General features: G+C 32.3%; 1 protein-coding gene across 1 annotated transcript in view; it reads right to left on the bottom strand.

Annotated features, from left to right (window-relative positions):
* Positions 1-752: 752 nt before the first annotated feature.
* Positions 753-21,059, bottom strand: part of LOC123545601 (plexin A3-like) — a 264,006-nt gene continuing 243,699 nt past the window's right edge. Inside the window, exon 29 of the mRNA XM_053543563.1 lies at positions 753-19,729. Within this exon, the coding sequence (XP_053399538.1) occupies positions 19,717-19,729 (13 nt within the window). The 3' untranslated portion in view covers positions 753-19,716. The remainder of the gene's footprint in view (positions 19,730-21,059) is intronic.

Here is a 21,059-nt window from a genome sequence, read left to right as displayed (position 1 = left end):
CGATCAAAATTACGTTTGCCAAATAACGCAATAATTTTTTTTCAGCCGAGGCAAAAGCTTTTGATTTAGCCCTTAATATTGTATCAGAATATAGAAAAGAATAGTTTATTATCTTCAGTTTTAATGTTAGTTCGTATCCGAAATATGGAAAATTCTTACATTCAAAATATTTTTCTCAGGGTTCATGCATTATCTTTCAAAAAGTGTATCATATTTTGTTGGATTCCAAGTCATGTTGGTATTTACGGAAACGAGGATGCTGGTGCAGCAGCTAAGAAGTCCCTTTCATTAACAAAATCAAAATATACTGAATTTATACCAAAGGCATTCAATAGGTGTATAATATAAAGCAGTATGAGTACGATTTTGACGTAACCTGTGATATTGGGTATCAGGAGTAGTCGTTGGTATCATTCAGGACAAAAATGCAGCTCCGATTCTAATAGTGTATATAACTACATTGTCACTATCTGCAAGGCGTAAAACACGGCTCGATCCAAGACTTATTATATGTACATTGTATACATGAACTCAACATGCACAAGTAAAATTATATCATGATTATATCTGATGCTATTTAAGCAACATTGCCCATTATCAAAGTTACATTAACTATGTGGCCAAATACATTCTTTGTTGAGAGTTTATAAGGAGGTGTGTCTAATTAATCCCTGGACGGACGAACAGTGATAATATCAGTTCGATATTGAACATTCTATATTCAGATGAGCTTAAAAATAATAAAAACAAACTGGATAATATTTTTATTATACTAATACAAATACGAAGAGTACACTATAATATGGTCTATAGCAAATATAATAACATGTAATTCATGGGAAATTCAAAGGGGCATACCTCCTGACTGATGTTAATTGTTTTCTAAATTCCTTTCATTTTTAGTCTCTGTAAAAATATCTGGCACAGAAAAATAATCCAACAGAATTAAGGTTTGGTATTTAGTAATAATGGAATTCCACGTGCAGAGTATAAAGAAACTGATTCAAATAAACAATGTGGCATTAACCATGGCTCTAACTTGATAGACATGGCAAACACTGAATGATCTAAGCTATTCTATTATAACATATGAAGGTTAAAAGGTATCACTTATCTATTTTTAGTGTGTTAGGTTGCTGAGCATGGTACAAGTAGATTTTACTCTTGCAGCTAAAAACAAACCCGTTTTAATGCCAGAAACTTTAGTTTATGTTAACTCTGTGATTTGTAAAATGCACCATGCCTATGTACGACAGTTATTCTGTTCTAGAATGTTGTTTATCACAAATTGTTAAATAGACCTTAGACAGTCATTTATAAGCTGATAGGATGATACACCTACTATGTAAGATTAAACCCGAACACACACGCACACGCATACGCACACGCACACATACACACACATACTATGTAAGTTTATGTTAATTTGAATAACTTCAATAAGTTATGTATGTTTGTCTTGATTACTACATACATCTTCACTAATTAATTAAACCAATTCCGTTATCTCGAGCTTATGAGTTGACTTTTCGTACAGTTGTTTTCACATGCAATATCGCTAGGCGCATTGATATGGTAAATAAGATGCAATTAAAACACCAGGAAAGTTTTTTAGAGAAAAATAGATGCAGAGTTTACTCCATTAATGAAGCTTTGTACAAGTTCAATACGTACGTTATTCCTGATACTTACATTTAAAGTTTGGATAAAACAGCGATTTTGATAACAATACATAACCAGTGTCTGAAAAATGCATTTTATGTACAGAAATGTGTTTCTTAGTCACGCAGAAAAAATGGTGGGTAAGCTTTTTTCTAGAACGATGTTATTGTTTTATACATCATGAGGTTTGCCCCTTAGAATAATTCAACATTATGATTAAACCAAACAATATGCATAATATATTATTTATGTGTCAGTTCAAACCATGTTTGTTTTCTAATAGAATTCGGTTACTGTATGTTAGCAAAAGTAGTCTTTGCAAAACAAATATCCCTTCGACACTTTGTAACAGCAAAAAATATTTCCTAGAAAAACATCAATAAATCCTTTGTAATAAGCTAATATGCAATTATTTTAAAAAATGATTGTAAAAACAACTCCTATTTGCTTATTTCAGTTAACAGTAAAACGAAATACAAAGCATAAGCGTAGATTGACAGATTGACAGGTCGACATGTTGTCGTGCTGAAAATTATTGGTATTTAGATAGACTTACAAAATGTTCATTGTCTTCTCGGCGCAAAATTCCAGTTTGTAACATTAGTAGATATTTCACACAGTAATAGCAATATTTTGGGCTTAATTTATTTAAGGAAGTTTTGTGGTCATGTAGTAAAATACATCTTGAGGCCTTTTTACAGCATCCGTGATTTATTCCTTGTATGTACACTTTTTTCACCATTTTTTGCACAAGAATTTATTTTATCCACTGTTACATGATACTTTTAAAGTAACTCGTAAACTAACGACGGCTGTTAAATAGCAAAAGTTCTAACGTCGCACCACAACGCACGCTTTCTATGGGCAACTTCAGGGAAATCTGACAACTTTACTAAATATATTAATGGTTTTTCTCCTCTCCATATAAAAAATAGAGATATTTGATATTTAAAAAATGACTTTCTCAAAATATCTGAAGCAAAATGGACAACCCTTTAATTGACCGTTTTTCAATAATTTTAGGATTTCTCCAGTTATAGTCTATATCAAAAGTCTCCACAGCTAAAGAAATTCAATAGAGTATGGTGTAAGTTTCGTCTACTTTCAACACTTTGAAAGAGCCTATACTGAACTTCCTATTGTCTTTTAATAAAGTCAAAATCCAAGACTACCCAAGAGTCTAAAACTCATGAAAAAAATCTGAGTGAAAGAGAATGACATGCTCTTTATTATAAGTTTACCAAATCCATACCAAAAATTTACCTGAAAGAAGTTATTAAAGATTTTATAATGTAAACAAACACCTCCTACACCATTTTACCATCAATATTATCCACTCTTGAATGCACTCAATTCAGGTGATAATTGTTGATATAATTGTAAATGAGACGCCCCAACAAAAATCTTTCTTCAAGTTGTGTAAACAGTTTAAGTTAAGTTGTAAATTAATGTTGATATCTGAAGTTACCCGCTTACTTTGTTAAAAACAATAAATAAAACACCTTATAATTTGTTTAGGTAGTTGACTTGTAATGAAAATCATCAAATAAAGTAATTTCTCTATGCTTTTTCAGTATTTATTCGTTTTTCATGGAAAGCAATGATCGTGATAGTTCCATCCAGAGAATGTTGAATTGCTTAAAATACATTGCAGAGAGTCATGTTGTAATAACAACCACTACCTTAAAATGTTGTTATTTCATTTGATGATAATGACTTTTTGTGTTACATTATTTGCAGCAAAGTACTCTTGAAAAATAAGCGAAATGCTTCAAAATGACTAAAGTATAAGAAACACTTCCAAAATGATGAATATAACCAGTCTAGCTACGTTGTTACACAAACGTGATACCAATTTAACTTTTTTTAAATTTCTCATTGCTGGATATATACATGTACATTTTTTCATTTTAATATATAAATTTTTTGTAAACCAATGTATCATCATTGAGAACAATAAATAACTTTGGCTGAAAGATCAAATCCTAATAACGTTTCTTAATGTCTTAAAATTTCTTTAATGGAAGTTATGCATTATTTTACTTTTTTTCATGCACTACTAAACTTTCTATCAGGGCCTTACTACAACACTTATAAAATAACTGTCAGTTTAAGCCATGAGAAAAGTGTGCATGTTGTATATTGAATATAAAGGGATTTTAAAAAATGTAGGTCATAGTTTGTCTGCCTGATCAATTGTTGGTAAAAGGACCTATTTGATTTTTCTTTCATTTTTGACTAATGTTTCATGTTGGCTTCAGGTTATTGGTCAATTCAGGGTTGTTCCCCTTACATTTTCTTGGGTAGGTACATCTCTACTTTACTTATGTAAACAATCGTTTTTTTGTATGCTCCACATTCAAGGTCACAAAAGCCCTGGGAATTAGTATAACTGTGTATAGCTATTTATGATCTGTAAATAATTGTTACCTATGATAATATCTTCGCAAAAGTGTGATATCCATTTTAGTAATTAATTTTGCAACAAACATTTGTTAGAAAAGACATAGGTTCTTAAAAAATGTCTAAAATAATTCTTTTCTTCTTAAATTTAAAGGCCACACAGAGACGTTGCCAAATCAAAACTATCGACTTTTTATAGCCGTTACAACACCTTAGTGCCTGCACTAGTATTAACTTGGAAAAGTTTTACGAATAAAAATGTTCTTAACAGTTTAAGCTGAGGGTTATTCTAGGAACATATCTGTTACTTCAAAATCGGACAAGTGGTTTAGGAGAAACTGGCGTTTGAAGATTTGTCTATTTTCAGCTTTAGCAGTCATGTTCTCGGAAAATTGAATATTCTTGGCAGATGGTCACCCCAGAAAAAATTCTGTGAAATTATTTCAAAATCGGAGCGAACATTGCAGATTGTTTTATTTATAGTTCTTGTAATGTGTTTTTAGACATAATTTTTGACGAATCGGAATAATTGGATTTAACAATTCTGACTGAATAATATTTATAGAGAGTCCCCTAAGGAACATTTCTGTGATATTATTTAATAATCAGACCACCAGTTTAGAAGGAGATGTCTTATCTATTGTAGTCGTGTTTTTGACGAATCAAATATTCGGGACTTTGTTAATAGAGGGTTACCAAGAAAAAATTTCCGTAAAATTATTTTCCTATCGGGCAAGCAGTTTCTGCCAAGAAGATTTTCAAAGTTTCCACTATATACATATATGGTAAAAATTGCAATGCCACCCCCCCCCCCCCCCCCCCACCCCTGGTAGCCATGGATTTTTATATATCAGAGTAATTTGAACAATCGTGATTGAGGGCCAGCGAAGAAACATTACTGTAAAATTATTTTAAAATCGAACCATCAGTGGAGCAAGAGATGTCGTTTGACGACATTTTATGTTTAGCTCTGACGGCCATGTTTTTCACAAATCAGTATTTGCATAAATTTAACAAACTGCAGGGTTACCCGTAGAAAATTTGTGTAAAATCGTTTTGACTTCAGGCCACATTTCCTAGCAAGATTTAAAATATGCCACTATACCCCTACAAAAGTGACCACATCCTCTGACGGCCATATTTATTAACAAATCAGAATAATTTGGTAGAGTGTCAGCCATCAAACTATTCTATGTAATTATTTCAAAATTGGTCAGCAGTATTTGAAGACTATTAAATTTCCTACAATATTCAAGTAGGGAAAGTAAACAAACCCCTGGAGGACATATGTTTTTGACGAATTTGAATAATTTGAACAAATTTTGTGTAAAGTGTCGGTTGAAGATATTACTACTTTAAGCTAAGGCGGTTATCCCTGTGTGCCACTAAGCGGAAGCGTCTTAATAAATTTGGAAGAGGACCACCGAAAGAAAAAACAGACTTAGATTGATAAACTTTCTCTTTCAGAGGAAATGCCATTTGTTTTAATTGCACTGACGGACGGGCAACGCAAAGACGACGGACAATAGCTCACCTTTAGCACGTATTATGGTGGAATTAATGTGTTCATGTTAAACGTTAAATTATTAAATTAATTCAAACTACAAAATGTATAGAGATTTTGAAGTTAAGACAAACGTTTTTACTAACTGGATCCAAACTGTGAAATTAAACTCGGCAGAAATATTTTCATACTAGTAATTGAAAAGTCGAGTACAAAATACCTCTTTATGTGACTAGACAATGGATAGCTGGTTTGTGAAGTTAAATTGTCTTTGTGCCATAATAACATGGTCAAAACCAAATCAATTTCTGACCCTTAATTGTTATTTTCACTGGCGCCGTTAATAAGGTGTGTAAGCAGCCTTTCAAAATTACTAGAAACATCATTTAATATTTTGTATGGAGATTTGTCTTCCACGCAAAATTATCTCAAATATTCCCATTTTTAAACTGTCAACATTTTGACCTATCAAATTGTCTTCATGTGGCCTTCTGTCAACATGTCGACATAAGAATCTGTCAATACTAACCCAACATATCCTACACTGGTATAAACACTTTTATGAGAAATTCTTATGTTTGTACTTTATTTAAATCGAAAGATCTAAGTCTTAAAATTTTGACATGTACAATAGTTTTTATTGTTTATCAAGAAAATATTTTACCTTTATTGACATTCTGCCTTATTCGTCATTGAAAACAATGTTCTCCAAAATTTTCATAACAAAATACTAAATACTTTTACCTAACCTTTTCTATGCTAGGTAGTATCGGTTTAACATGGGCTATCCAGTTGCTTCCTAATTTTGAACATTTGCTCTGCTTTTGTAATTTGTGATAAATCCACATACTGAACAAGAGGGCAAAGATGACCATAGGTCGCTCAAATGAATATTACGCCATAACAGTGTAAACATGTTTGAACTAGTGACTCAATTTTTAAAACCACATGACTCAGTTTCAAACTCGTTTGAATTTTTTAAAAAGATAAACATTCTGAATAAGTTTCATTAAGATTGGAATACAAATGTGGCATCTAGAGTGTCAACAAGATATTTCTTCAATCTGGCCTAGTGACCTAGTTTTTGACACATATTCTGACCCATTTTTTTCTGAGATTTCATGGAGACACATACTAGTATTCTGACCAATTTTCATTAAGATTACAGCAAAAAGTGGCCTCTGGAATGTAAACAAGCTTTTCCTTGATTTGACCTAGTGACCTGGATTTTTTACTCAGGTGACCCAGATTCGATATCGTCCAAGACTTTGTGATAACAAACATTCTGACCACGTTTTATAAAGATTGACTCAAAATGTTGTCCCTAAAGTGTAAACAAGCTTTTACTTTGATTTGACTTGGTGACATAGTTTTTGATTCCACGTGACCAAGATAAACGTTATCCAAGATTTCATGGAGACAAACAGTCTGACCAAGTTCTATAAACGTCAGATGAAAAATGTAGCTCTTATTGCACACACACATTTTTTCTTTGATTAGACAGAGTGACCCAGTTTTTGAAATGATCTATATTCAAACTTGGTCTAGATTCTTTCAAGATAAGCAATCTGTTCAAACTTCACGAATGTGCAGTGAAAAATGAAGCACCTATTGCATACTCGATGTTTTTCTTTGATTTGACCTGGTGACCTAGTTTAAGACCCCAGATGACCCATAACTAAAAATGTGGTCTCTAGAGTATTAACAAGATTTTCCTTTGATCTGGACTTGTGACCTAGTTTTTGATCCCATATGACCCATTTTCAATTTGAGTTAAAGATCATCGGATAACCTAGTTTTTGACTCAATATGACCCAGATTCAAACATGACCTAGAAGTTATCAAGATAAACATTCTGACCAATTCTCATGGGTTTAAAACTGAAAATGTGGTCTCTAGAGCAACAAGTAACAAGATTTGCCTTTGATCTGGCCTTGTGACCTAGATTTTGATCCAACATGACCCATTTTCAAACTTTACTTCAAGATCATCAAGATAAACATTCTGACTAAGTTTCATGAAGATAGAATCATCAATGTGGCCTCTAGGTTGTTAAAAAGCTATTCATTTGATCTGACAGGGTGACCTAGTTTTTCCATTTTTAAACTTGGCCTAAATATCATCAAGATAGACTTTCTGGCCAAGTTTCAAAAGGAGAGAATCAGAAATGTGGCCTCTAGGGTGTTAACAAGCTTTTCCTTTGATTTGACCAGTTGACCTTGTTTTTGACCCCATATAACCCAGATTTAAACTTAACCTAGAAGTCATCAAGGCAAATATTCTGACCGATTCTCATGAGTTTCAAACTTAAACTGGGGACTCTAGAGTGTTAACAATATTTTCTATTGATCTGGCCAACTGACCTATCTTTGACCCAATATGAACCAGTGTAAACTTGATCTAAAGATCATCAAGACTGACATTCTGACATAATTTCATAAAGATTGTGTCAAACTGTGGCCTATAGAGTGTAAAAAAGCAAATGTTGACGGACGAAGGACGACGCACGAATCATGATGACGGGCGCCGGACTATAACAGGTCACAATAGCTCACCTTGAGCACTTTGTGCTCAGGTGAGCTAAAAAGCTATAACAAAATATCAAATAACTTACAATATCAATAGTATCATTAATTAAATAAATGCTATTTTTGGTAAATGTACACAGTTCTAATTATCATTACTTATGTTTTTGCAATTTTGTCTAAGATCACAAATAATTCATAAACGTAATATTACATACGATTGAAAAATCTAACACATTTTAATGAAGGATAAAATTATACAAATAAAAGAAAATCAAAAATACACCGTCTTTCAGATAATAATTCACATAATAGCAATAGCATATCTTATAACTGAATAACGGAAAAGGAGAAGTATATTTAAGACAGAAAAAGGAGATCTATTTCCTTACAACACTCGTGAAAACAGTTTACCATGTAACAAGTGTTATGATTAGTTTTTTTCTAAATTATTAATTGATCCTATGATTGACGCAGATACGTGCATTCCTAATTATGTTATATTCGGACAAAATTTCCACAAAGAATTTGTGTTTCCAGTGTATAATATAAAAAATAAAATATAATATAACATAATATAATATAATACATAACTAGAAATGTGTCCAATGGACACGGATGCAACCACATATTGTGCCATCCTCTAAATAGCAAAGTGTTTAGTACAGACTATCTTCACATGAAGAGTGTTCGACTCAAAGTTTGAAAAAATTGTATTCAGATAAGGTTGTGCATCTGAAAAACTTTTAATCTATTCCTTCAAATCGTTAACAAGGAGTTGAACACACCAAATTTCTTTAATATGGCATATTTTGTGAAAGGTAGAAAGGGCCATTATTCTAGAAACAAATAGCAACAGAAAAATATCCATTTATATGATCATCTTTACATAAATGCCCTTTATATGTGAAACTTTCAAGCACATGTTTTCAATATTGTTTGAGGAGTTGGACATTCTTCGGACAGCAGCAAAGCTATATGCCTCCCACATAAATATGGGGGTAAAAAAAGTAAAAAGATGAAAAGATACAGGTCGCCCAACACGACATAAATAAAAATGTTACAGGCTCGGTTTGATTGAGCCTGTTTAACATAAGTAACTTTTACTGATAGTGTACTAGTTGTTAACTTGTCGTGATTTCCAAAGTTAAGTAGTACGTTAAATGAAAATAGTCCTAAATTTCCAGAAATTTTGAAAGATAATGATAACACGTAAAATTATTAGATTAATTAATCACATTCATACCTTCAAATGTTACGTAAAGCATGAATATCTCTGTAACAGTAATATAAAACGTTTTCAAAATATCACAGATAGATATGTTCGCCATTTAAGTGTATCAAAACACTAAGACTAGGACTGTCTTCTTTTGAGTTCGTTTGAAAAGAGCAATCTGTAAAAAAATATCTGCTTTTCAAAAGTTATTCCTCCTCAAAGAATGATCAAGAAAATGCTGTCCCCAATGTATTAAATTGTTGCAAATAAAACTATTGGACATACAAAGGACGCTTACAGCTTGCACATGGTCATTTTGGGCTTAAATAAGCTAAAAGAAGATAATTTATTTGAGTTGGTTGGCCACAATTTCATTTTAAAAAAGACTTATTAGTTTGCAGAGATTGTTTTTTTACGAAAATCGTATGTCTTTAACAACTTAGTACGCAGACGTCATAAAACGCCACAAATCAAGAACCATAACTTTAGAGAAAATCACTGAACCATGATAAGGGCATACTGATGATATGCATAACAAAGATTGGACCTAACAACTTCTGTAAGCTTTGTTTGAAATCTGCCCAACTGTGTAAGAGAAGTTGCCATAATATGTTACATAAAATTTGACAAAAAAGGGCAATAACTCCGCTGAAAATCACTGAACCGAAACATGCCAACAACATACACAATAAGTCTAGCACTGATTACTCCTGTAAGATTTGGATGAAATCCACCCATTATAACATTATATGAGAAGTGGCTAAAACATGATAACACTGGACGAACCAAGCGCCATAACTCTACCTAACGTCATTGAACTGGAACAACAAGATTTGGCAATGATCACTTTTATGAAGTTTTGTGTAATTCCTCCCTTTGGTCTCAGGAAAGGTGCGTAGAAAAGGCAACAAACGACAACTCAAGAGTCATAATTGCACTGAAAATCATTGAACCGGAATATGCCGGAATTATGCACAATTAGGCTTAGGAATAATCACTCCCGTAAGGTTTAGTAGAATTCTGTCTAAAACTATAAGAGAAGCTACCAAAACATTATAAAATTGGAATCAAGGATCATTGAAAATCACTGAACCACAACATGCAAACGATATGCACAGGTAGGTTTGCCAATGATAACTTCTGTGACGTTTGATGTAAATCCGCCTAGAGTTGTCGGAGGAGTTGCGTGGACAAACTTGTGACAGACAGATAGACTGACGGACAGCACAAAATCAGAACGATCCTAAGGTTAACATAATCACACAACATTCAAAATAATTTCTAATTGGTCACCATTTTTTTTATTAAAGATAATGATGATGACTAAAAAATCGTGAAGTCCATGAAAGTCAAGCATATCATTTGTCGTAAAATAAATTTATTCTTTGCTTTTGATAGATCACCATACATAAAACAAAATGTCTTTTGTTGAACGCGCTCGATCGAAACAGAGAGTCTTTTTTAAAAAAATCAGTCCATGAAAGTCGTGCGTATTATCAGATACGAAGATATGAGATATGTCACATCTGGGTCGGGAAGTAGTTTCAGTTGACCAGCCGAGTTGAAAATCAAGTCAAATGCTTGCTAACAATGCATAACGACGTCACAAAATGACTGCGATCAATAGCGATTTTCTGTTTAATCAGATTTTAAGAAAATAGAATTAAAAAAAAAGAAAATAAAAAAGGTTTTCGGTGGTGATTTTGAAATGAATGAGTGAAGCTACGCTTTTCTATGATGATTTTGAGAGTTTAAGGACTTTTGCAAAGGTTTGTTCCGGAGCAAGTCTGACTGGCTGGAACCTGTAGATATTGACGACATGTGTCAGAGATTACGCAAGTGAACCATGGTAGAACTGTGGTGTGTGGGGAGGACTTCCCGAGGTATGCCCACAATACCGAAGCACCAAAATGTGCGTTAAAAAGGGCTTTGTACACACATCCATCGACGCCTTGATGAGCGTTACAGAACCAGATGCGTTCTTGGAGCAGACATGTTTGATTGCAGCTCCGTTATTGTATGGAGGAAGATTTCCATGTACAAAGAACTGATGTAGTAAAATGCATTGTTTTTAAACTCAGATTTAAAAAAATGACATTGTCGTTGACTTCTTTTTGTTGGAAACTTATTTTATCCCGTAAATATTGACGTGGCGGATACTATGCAGAAGCAGATTATCGCATGTTTCATGCCCTTTTGTCCTTATCAAAGAATCATCAATGAAATGAGTTGAGCTAAGGATAATGCACACAAACAACAGCAAGATCACCCTAACACAATATAACTGCACATTGAGTTATGATATGGTCTGCAAAAGGACCAGACCTTATCCTGAAACGTGTGGCACAAGTAACAGTTTTACAATAGCAGCAAAATATTCAAGGTCCTGTTGCGATTGCAACGCTTGCATAGAAAACCAACCATCAACGGTATTTCCAATATTATATTACAACAAAGCGAGTTTGTTCGTGGGCTGTAATTGCTTCCTAAAAAGGCAATACCAGATATTGATGTATTTTAAGGTTCGTTTTGTTGTTGTTGATCTGCTGTAAAATTCAACTGTTGATTAGAATAGATTTCTACTTTCAAGTATCTGAAAGTTATACAACAAAATTATTTGTATGACGGATGTGAACAACTTTTAGAACAATATCTGTACAACAGGTGACCAGTTAGAACTTTTGTGCAATGCATATACAATAACGTTTTCAGTCATGTTGAGCACATTCTGTATCTTTAAAAATATACCAATTAATACAAACTTGAATTTACAAACATTCAAATAACAAATTCATAATTCTGTTAAATATGCTTAAATAATGTTCATGCAATAATAATTTTCTAAATGTTTTACACAGTAAAAGTAACAATATTAATACATAATATATACATGTTTTTGAATATTTCAGTACAAATTTTACAAACAACAAATAAAGAAAACCCCGAATCCAAATAGTTTTCTTTTTTTTTTTTTTGTATTGTACATGTATTTCTCCACTTTTTCCAAATATTACGGTCAGATTAATAGGTACAGAATTTATGAGTTTGTTTAAAACAATTTAATAAAACAAAGATTATATATCAAAGGTTGAACGTAATATATATAGTAGTTTCAGCGTACAATATTTAACAATGCGTAGTTAACAAGAAAAACATAGTTACAGAATATTTCTATGAGAAATTTTTATGTTTATACTTCATTTAAATTTAAAGATCTAAGTCTCAAAATTTTGACATGTACAGTAGTTTTTTATTGTTTATCAAAAACATATGTTACCTTTATTGACATTCTGACTTATTGAAAACAATGTTAGCTCAGTAGCAAACGTGTCGAAACAAAATACTAAATACTTTTACCTAACGTTTTCTATGCTAGATAGTATTGGTTTAACCTGGGCTTTCCAGCTCGTTATTTTGAACATTTGTTTTCTGATTTTGAAAATTTGTGACAAATCCACATTTAAAAAAAGCTATAACAAAAATATAATAACTTTCAATTTCAATAGTATCATTAATTAGATGAAAGCCATGTCAAGTCGGTAAACTTACACATTTCTAATTATAATTGCTTAAGATTTTGCAATTTTGTCTAACATCACAAATATTCCATTAAGTGAAACGTAATATTAAATACGATTGAAAAATCTAACATATTTTAATGAAGGATAAAATTACACAAAATGAAAGAAAATAAAAAAAAACGCCGTCTTTAAGGTAATAATTCACATAATTGCAACATCATATCTTATAAAATGAATAAAGGAGTAGTATATATAAGACACAAAAATGAGTCCCATTTCTTTACAACTTACAACTCTTCTGAAAACTGTATATCATATATCAAGTGTCATAATTAGATTTTTTCTAAATCAATCATAGATCCTATGATTGACCCGCCCGCTTAGCTCAATAAGTAGAGCGTCGGTCTAAGGATCGCGGGGCGTATGTTCTCCGTGACGATTTGATAAAAGACATTGTGTCTGAAATCATTCGTCCTCCACCTCTGATTCATGTGGGGAAGTTGGCAGTTACTTGCGGAGAACAGGTTTGTACTGGTACAGAATCTAGAAACACTGGTTAGGTTAACTGCTCGCCGTTACATGACTGAAATACTGTTGAAAAACGGCGTTAAACCCAAAACAAACAAAACAAAAGATCCTATGTTTGACACAGATACGTGCATTCCTAATTATGTTATGTTCGGACAAAGCTTCTACAAAGAATTGTTTCCAGTGTATAATATAATATAATATAATATAATATAATATAATATAATATAAAACTAGAATTGTGTCCATTGGACACGGATGCCACCACATACAGTGCCATCCTCTAAATAGAAAAGATTTTAGTAAAGATTGTTCGACTTAAAGTTTAAAGCAAATTGTATTCAGATAAATTTGTGCATCTGAGCAACTTTGAATCCATTCCTTCAAAACGTTAACAATACGCTGAACACACCTGGCCTATTTTATGAAAGAAAGAAAGGCCCCTATTTCTAGTAACAAATAGCAACAGAAAAAAGCCATTATCTATTGTCTTCTTCACATTAAAGTCTTTCATATGTGGAACTTTCAAGCAAACGTTCCTTCCATTATGGTCGTCTGAACATCAAGCTTGTTTATCTGTGAAAGTCTGAAGCAAATCAGGCTGATAGTGTGGCAGGAGTTGGACACACAAGATTTTTTTCTATATTCTCTATGGCAAAAGTATCAAAGGGCCATAACTTTGGTAAAGATAGTCACAAAAAAATGCTTCCGTTATGTTCATTTTCACATCAAGCTTGTTTGTCTATGAAAGTTTGAAGCAAATCAGGATGATAGTGTGGGAAAAAATAAACACACAAGCTTTCGGGATATACAGACATACGGACGTACGGACGGACAGCAGCAACGTTATATGCCTCCAACATAAATATAGGGGCAAAAAAGTGAAAAAATACAGGTCGCCAAACACGACATAAATGACTCGGTTTGATTAAGCCAGTTTAACATACGTGTAATTATAATTTAACTGATTCAAAATTCCGCAGATAGACATATTCGACAGATGTTAACAACTTTTAGAACAATATTTGTACAAGAGATGGCTAGTTAAAACTTGTGTTCAATGTATATACAATTGACCAGTCGCCGCCTGTCAATCAGACTTATCTATGATCCAATCAGATAACGATATTTAACACACACGTGTGTACCACTTATCGCCGCCATTTTCCTTCGACAAGCTGGTTGTCGAGGTTATTAGATAAGTAAGCATCTGTCTTAGTTAAAACTCTGTTTTATTGCTTAACTGTTGAAGTGAAGTTAGAGTTTTGCAAGTTATTTCTTTCCCTTTACCAAAACGAAGTCTCCAGTGATGCAAAATGCAAACTTGGCATTTTTACAATAAAAAGCACTTATGTCGGCTAAGTTAAATATAAACTCGAGACCTTAAAACTTACATCAAATTTAAAAGTAACCGCTATTTGGCGAAGACAAAAATAAATAAGTGCGAATATTTACAAATTACATGTAATAATTTAACAAAGCTGTAACATATAATTATTGAACTCCAAATGAATTAAGGTACTTATTTTGTGAATGAACAAGTATGTTCAATCAGTAGCGTTATATGACCAAATAAAAAGAACTGATTGGGTCGGCAACCCTTTTTTCGTCAGAAATTTAGTGTTTCATTTTTTTCTCGAAAAATCTTTAAGTACTGCTCTACGTATACAAGGCATAAGCTTTTAGAAATTTAAAAAACTGTTATTGATATAATAAATACCACTCAGGTGAAGGTTTGAAATTTTGAAGAATTTAAAAAGATCATAAAAGCTTCATAATGAAATCGTACAATAATCCCTAAACTGGGCACAGCCTCGGACTCATGTGAATCCCGCTGGAATACCAGTGATTGTTCGGGTGCCCATACCTACCCCCTATAAATAAAACTTAGCAAGTTCATTAAAAATAAGTATTTATGAAACTCCTTAAATTTCAGTTTAATAGCCACAAATGAGAAGTCGTTTGTATACCCGAAATAAATTAACACATGTCAAGTAAAGTTGAATGAATAAATAAATGATATCAAGAATTTAGAAGAAATGTTAATAATGTGACAGAAAGTATATTAATCAGGACGTAGATTTGTTCAATACGTTCATATTGCGTTAAATATGCAACACTTTTATAGTATTTTCTTTGAGCGGGTTATATTTGGAAACGTTATGTAGTTGAAATAGTTGAAATGAAGTAGAATTTGAGGACATATGAAAATACAGTATAGAAGTTCAGATAAGAATTTGAGAGATATACGAAAATACAATATACATTTTAGAATTTGAGAAACATATGAGAGTGAAGAAAACTACAACTCAACGCGGAGTCTTAGCAAAACATTTGACTTTCGATTTACCAACTTTGAAAGTCAAATACCCGGAAATAGTGTTATTTCCATCCCGAAAACATTCCAAAGAATGCATATTAGACCTTCCTGAAAGAATTGATAATGACTGATTAGCAAACTTATTAGCTATAGTGATTTTCTGTAATGAAAGAAATATTAGCCAACATCGTAAGGGACATCATTTCAGCATTATCGTATCCGTCATTTTGAAGCTTGTTTGTCGAAGGTTTCGCATTTCCAGACCACGTGATCTAAGAGGCGATGCGATCGGACGTTTGGCGACTGGTCAGTTACGTTTATAGTCATGGTGAGCACATTCTGTATCTTTTAAAAACATACCAATTAATACAAACTTGTATTTACAAACATTCAAATACTAACAAATTCATAATTCTGTAAAATATGCTTAAACAATGTTCATGCAATAATATTTTTTTTAAATATTTTGTTACACAGTAAAAGTAACATTAATAATACATAATATATACATGTATTTGAAAAGTACAATATATTTCTATAAACAACAAATAAAGAAAACCCCGGAAGAATTCCAAGCTATGTTATTGAGTAGATAATTACTACATAGCCAAAAACATTTATAGCGTTATAGCGGATTCAAATAGTTTTCAGGTTTTTGTAGTGTACATGTATTTTTCCACTTTTTCAAAATTTTACGGCCAGATACAGAATTTATGAGTGTGTTTAAAACAATTTAATAAATTAATGATTATATATCAAAAGTTGAACGTAATGTAGTAGTAACCCAATTTCAGAAAACTTACCGAGATATTAAAAAAATCTGTCTCATTTCGCAGAAAACAGTTTTCAGTATATCAGTTCGGAATATTTTTTTATAACATACATGTACTATAAATAATTTACAATGCTATAACTGAACGCCTTCTTAAAAATAAAAGTGTAACTTGAGGATACAGTTTATAGATTGTTTTACCGCAACACATGAGACTTGCTGCAGTTTGCATGCATTATTGCTGAGTATTTCTACAACACTGTGATGCCCCCTAATTCTTTAAAAAGAGACTAAATTGGCTTAATATTTCATAAAAATACTTAAGGTAAATAAAGTTTAAAATCTGTCATAAGATTACTACAAAGTTGAATACATTAGACTTCCATAATGTAATTTAAATTTTGGCAATTCTTCGTGATATATTTACATATCATAAATTGTGGAACTTTGTGTAGGGTCTTCATATAACGTTTTAACAGTTTTCATACTAGAAAGAAAGTAATAGTATTCAAAACACATACTTAAAACAAATCAATACATAACATAAATTTAAAAACAAATGCAGATTATAGTTTTTAGATTATAATGATAATAAAAAAAAAACATCGGTCTACGGTAGCCAATTCATATACAGAGCCGTTGCTAAATATATTTACAAAACAGCGCAAAGTGTATTACTTATCCAAACCTAATTGATATCCGAGATTACCAGCTCTAATTGAGGTAAACTACCTAAACGGCTCGAATCTGAAAATATTTGGAACAGACATATTCAAAACAATTATTAATACTCCAAATATGAGATATAATGTAAGAAACAACAAAACAAAACAAAACTAGAGATGCTTTTGAGAAAAGCGCATGTCTCCCACATCTGCCCCTATGAAAAATGTCTAGTTTCTCTAGATGGTTTAGACGAGTGGATCCAATTCGATGGTCTGGACGAGTGGATCCAATCAGTAATTAAAGGGCCATAAATCAAAAGTGCCTGGGCGGATTTGGCTAGTTATCGAACTTGGCTAAGGTCTTATGGCCAAACACATTTTGTTCAAGTTTGGTGAGGATCGGATGAGAAATGTTTGACTTAGAGAGCGGACAAGAATAAAAAGGCGGATTTTTCGGTAATTCAAGGGCCGTAACTCAAAAATCATAGGACCGATTTAGCTAGTTATTGACCTTGGCCGAGGTCTCATGGTCTAACACATTTCTTTCAATTTTGGTGAAGATCGGATGAGAAATATTCGACTTAGAGTGCGGACAAGAGTAAAAAGGCCGATTTTTGGTAATTCAAGGGCCATAACTCCAATACGCCTAGACCGATTTGGTTAGTTATCGAACTTGGCCGAGGTCTTATGGTCAAACACATTTTATTTAAGTTTGGTGAAAATCGGATGAGAAATGTTCGACTTAGAGTGCGGACAAGCTTTGTGACACACACACACACACACACACACACACACACACACACACACGCAGACTGGAGTAAATCAATATGTCTCCCACACCACTGTGTGGTGGGAGACATAACAAAACAAATAAGGAGAGTAAAAACTGTATATCGATGAATGCAAAGAAGAATAGTAAAATAGTAATATGTATTATACAAGCAATAATGATATAATATAATTGTAGGTATATAAACATCGTACAGTAGAACAAATGTGTCTTATATTTCATAACTTGCTACATCTAACAAGAGGCCTGATAGCACTTACACCTCAAAATAGTTTTCGGTACATGCAAGTTTTAAAAACAGGAGAGGTATTACTCCACGAGTATATCAACTACCCAAAGAAATGCATGTTTGGTACTAGGCTCACTACTTCTGCTTCCAAAACTGAGAAGTTGTTTGAATTATGCAGGTATTTTATTACACTGAAAAAGTACTTATTTTTGTTTTGAGTTCAATTATTATAAAAATTTTAAATGTATTGCATATAAGAAAGCATGCCAAATTATTGATTTTATGGTGATCAGCAACTTATACTGAACTATTATTAAAACATCATATATTTGAAACGATAAAAGGAAAAAGAAAGCGAGACAATACAAAACTTGAAAAGCGAAAGCAGACGGAAAGAAGCGTGTACATTTATCAAGTTTCACATATTTATATACAATTAAGTTTTCAATCATCTTGAACGATATCTTAAACACATATACAACACAGATAACTAGTATTCAAATTATAATAATCTCGCAATAATAAAGGATATAAAAATGCACTATCATGGCTGTCTGAATATTTTTACATGGTTTAAATGGTAGATCTATATAATTTTGCAATAATGTCATTTTTATTTTTCCAAAGCATAATCAGTTTTTACAATCTTTTCGACATTCCTTGTAAATCATTTGGATAACAAAACATGTTTCTCTTAGATTTAATCTACATCTGATAACTATCTGGGCCCAGTTGTTCAAAACTTTAACAGGCAATTAAGCTAACGGTTGATTGACTTTTAGAGTTACATTTCGACATTAAAGAAGACTTAGTAAAACATATTATAATTTAAGATTTATGAAACTAAAATGTCTTTACAGTTAAACTACAACATCATATTAGTGATTCCCATCATGCCTAATATTTTGAATCAAAATTAAAGAAGTGTTTAGTTTAACAGCCAGTATAAGTTTCGAACAATTGGGCCCTGACGTAAAGAAAAATAAAATTTAAATTTGTTCCTTGTAAGTTTCTTACTACTGAAACACTCGGCGAATTCCAAACATGCTTCCTACTAAATATTTTCATTCAAATCAACATCATATTCAACATTTGACTGACCATCTCTAATTAAGTAAATGGTTCCCCAAATGACAATCAATTTTCGTTTATCTACAAATCCCCGTATGCATTTTCGGTATTCTCCAATTGCTATGAAAGATAAGTTTCTGTTATCTCCGAAACATGTCGAAATCGCACACGGGGGGTACGTAAACGAACGGAAATTTCATTGTCATTATGGGTCCAATACCTTAAGAAAATATGTAATATACATAAAAGTTTTTTTATATTTTATATATTTTTTTATATAAAATGTAAAAGATGAGCTACCTATGTACACTATAGCGACAAATGCGAATAATACATGATGCAATGCCATAATGTCCAATCTTTGTACAATTTTTGAAATACGCATTTAAAGAAATAAAAATCCATAAAGAAAATCTAGCATACCATCAGTATGTGATTGACGTGCGATTGATTCAAGTTCTTCAAACCCTATACGTTGTTGAACTTCACTGTTGCCATTCGGTCTACAGGTTATTTGCAATCCCTATAAGAAAAAAACCCAAAAAACATTTGGTTATTATTCATAACATACTTGCAGTAAATGATACAACTTTTGATAATCTCCATTCAGTCTGAATGCCACCAAATGAAAGATAGAGTCTTGCACAACAATTCTATTGAACAAAGTAGTCAACATACATCATCTAATAGTGCGTCTGATACCTGAGACATTTCTAACTGGAAAATAGTCACAAATCCTGAGATACACACAAGAAAAACATAAATTGTGAATATAGTCTGATTTCTTTTCATACAATATGACAGGAAACCTCTTTTCAAAAATAGTCCAATTTCTGTGAAACACTTGAAAAGCATAAAAATGTACTATGATTTTTGATCTGGAATGTGTAATATTAAACGTGATCCTGTGGAAATAAGATTTCCAAGAGGTCTGTTTAACGGGAAGGCCCCCAAACGTTAAATTAATTCATACATGAATCACTGAACAACGCCATCCACGTTGGAAACGACACATAGGTTAGGCTAGATATGATATCCACATCACATCGGTAGGTTAAAAACGATACACAGTTAGCAACATCACATTGGATGCAACATCAACAGTATCAATGTAGGTGTGATATCAAAAATGTTTGATATCAGTAAACATTTTCTCTAATTGACACGTTATATTTTTTAAAAGGTAAATATTTTATTTCGAATTTCTTTTATATGCTTTGAAATGTTTTCACTGATTGTTTTCTATTCATCGTCAAAGCAGTCTGAAATATTGCACAAAAGAAGATGTTATTTAAAACTACAGAACAACTGTAACTGCGGAATAACTGAGGCTCATCGTCACGACATACTGCACAATAAAGCATGTTAATTAAAACAGTTCCTACGGAATAACTGAAGCTCATCGTTACGACATATTGCACAATAAGGCAAGTTAATTAAAACAGTTTCTATGGAATAACTGAAACTCATCGTTACGACATACTGCACAAGTAAGCATGATAGTTGAAACAGTTTCCGCGGAATAACTGAAGCTCATCGTTACGACATATTGCACAATAAAGCATGCTAATTAAAACATTTTCTAAGGAATAAGTGAGGCTCATCGTCATGACATACTGCATAATAAAGGATGTTAAGAATAACCGAACCTCATCGTCAGGCTATATATGCCAATGAAAACAAATTAATGGAGACTCACCGTTACAACATACTGCAAAGTGAATGACGTTAATTCAAACTACAAATTAAAAGAGGCTTATCACTACCGTATATTGCACAATAGACTTTTTAAAGATAACTACAAAATAACAGAGACTTAGTGTCACTATCACCACACTACAAATGTCTCTAGT

The sequence above is a fragment of the Mercenaria mercenaria genome, chromosome 5 (genome assembly GCF_021730395.1).
Source record: "Mercenaria mercenaria strain notata chromosome 5, MADL_Memer_1, whole genome shotgun sequence".
Taxonomy (NCBI): domain Eukaryota; kingdom Metazoa; phylum Mollusca; class Bivalvia; order Venerida; family Veneridae; genus Mercenaria; species Mercenaria mercenaria.
This window is presented reverse-complemented; position numbering and strand designations above follow the sequence as displayed.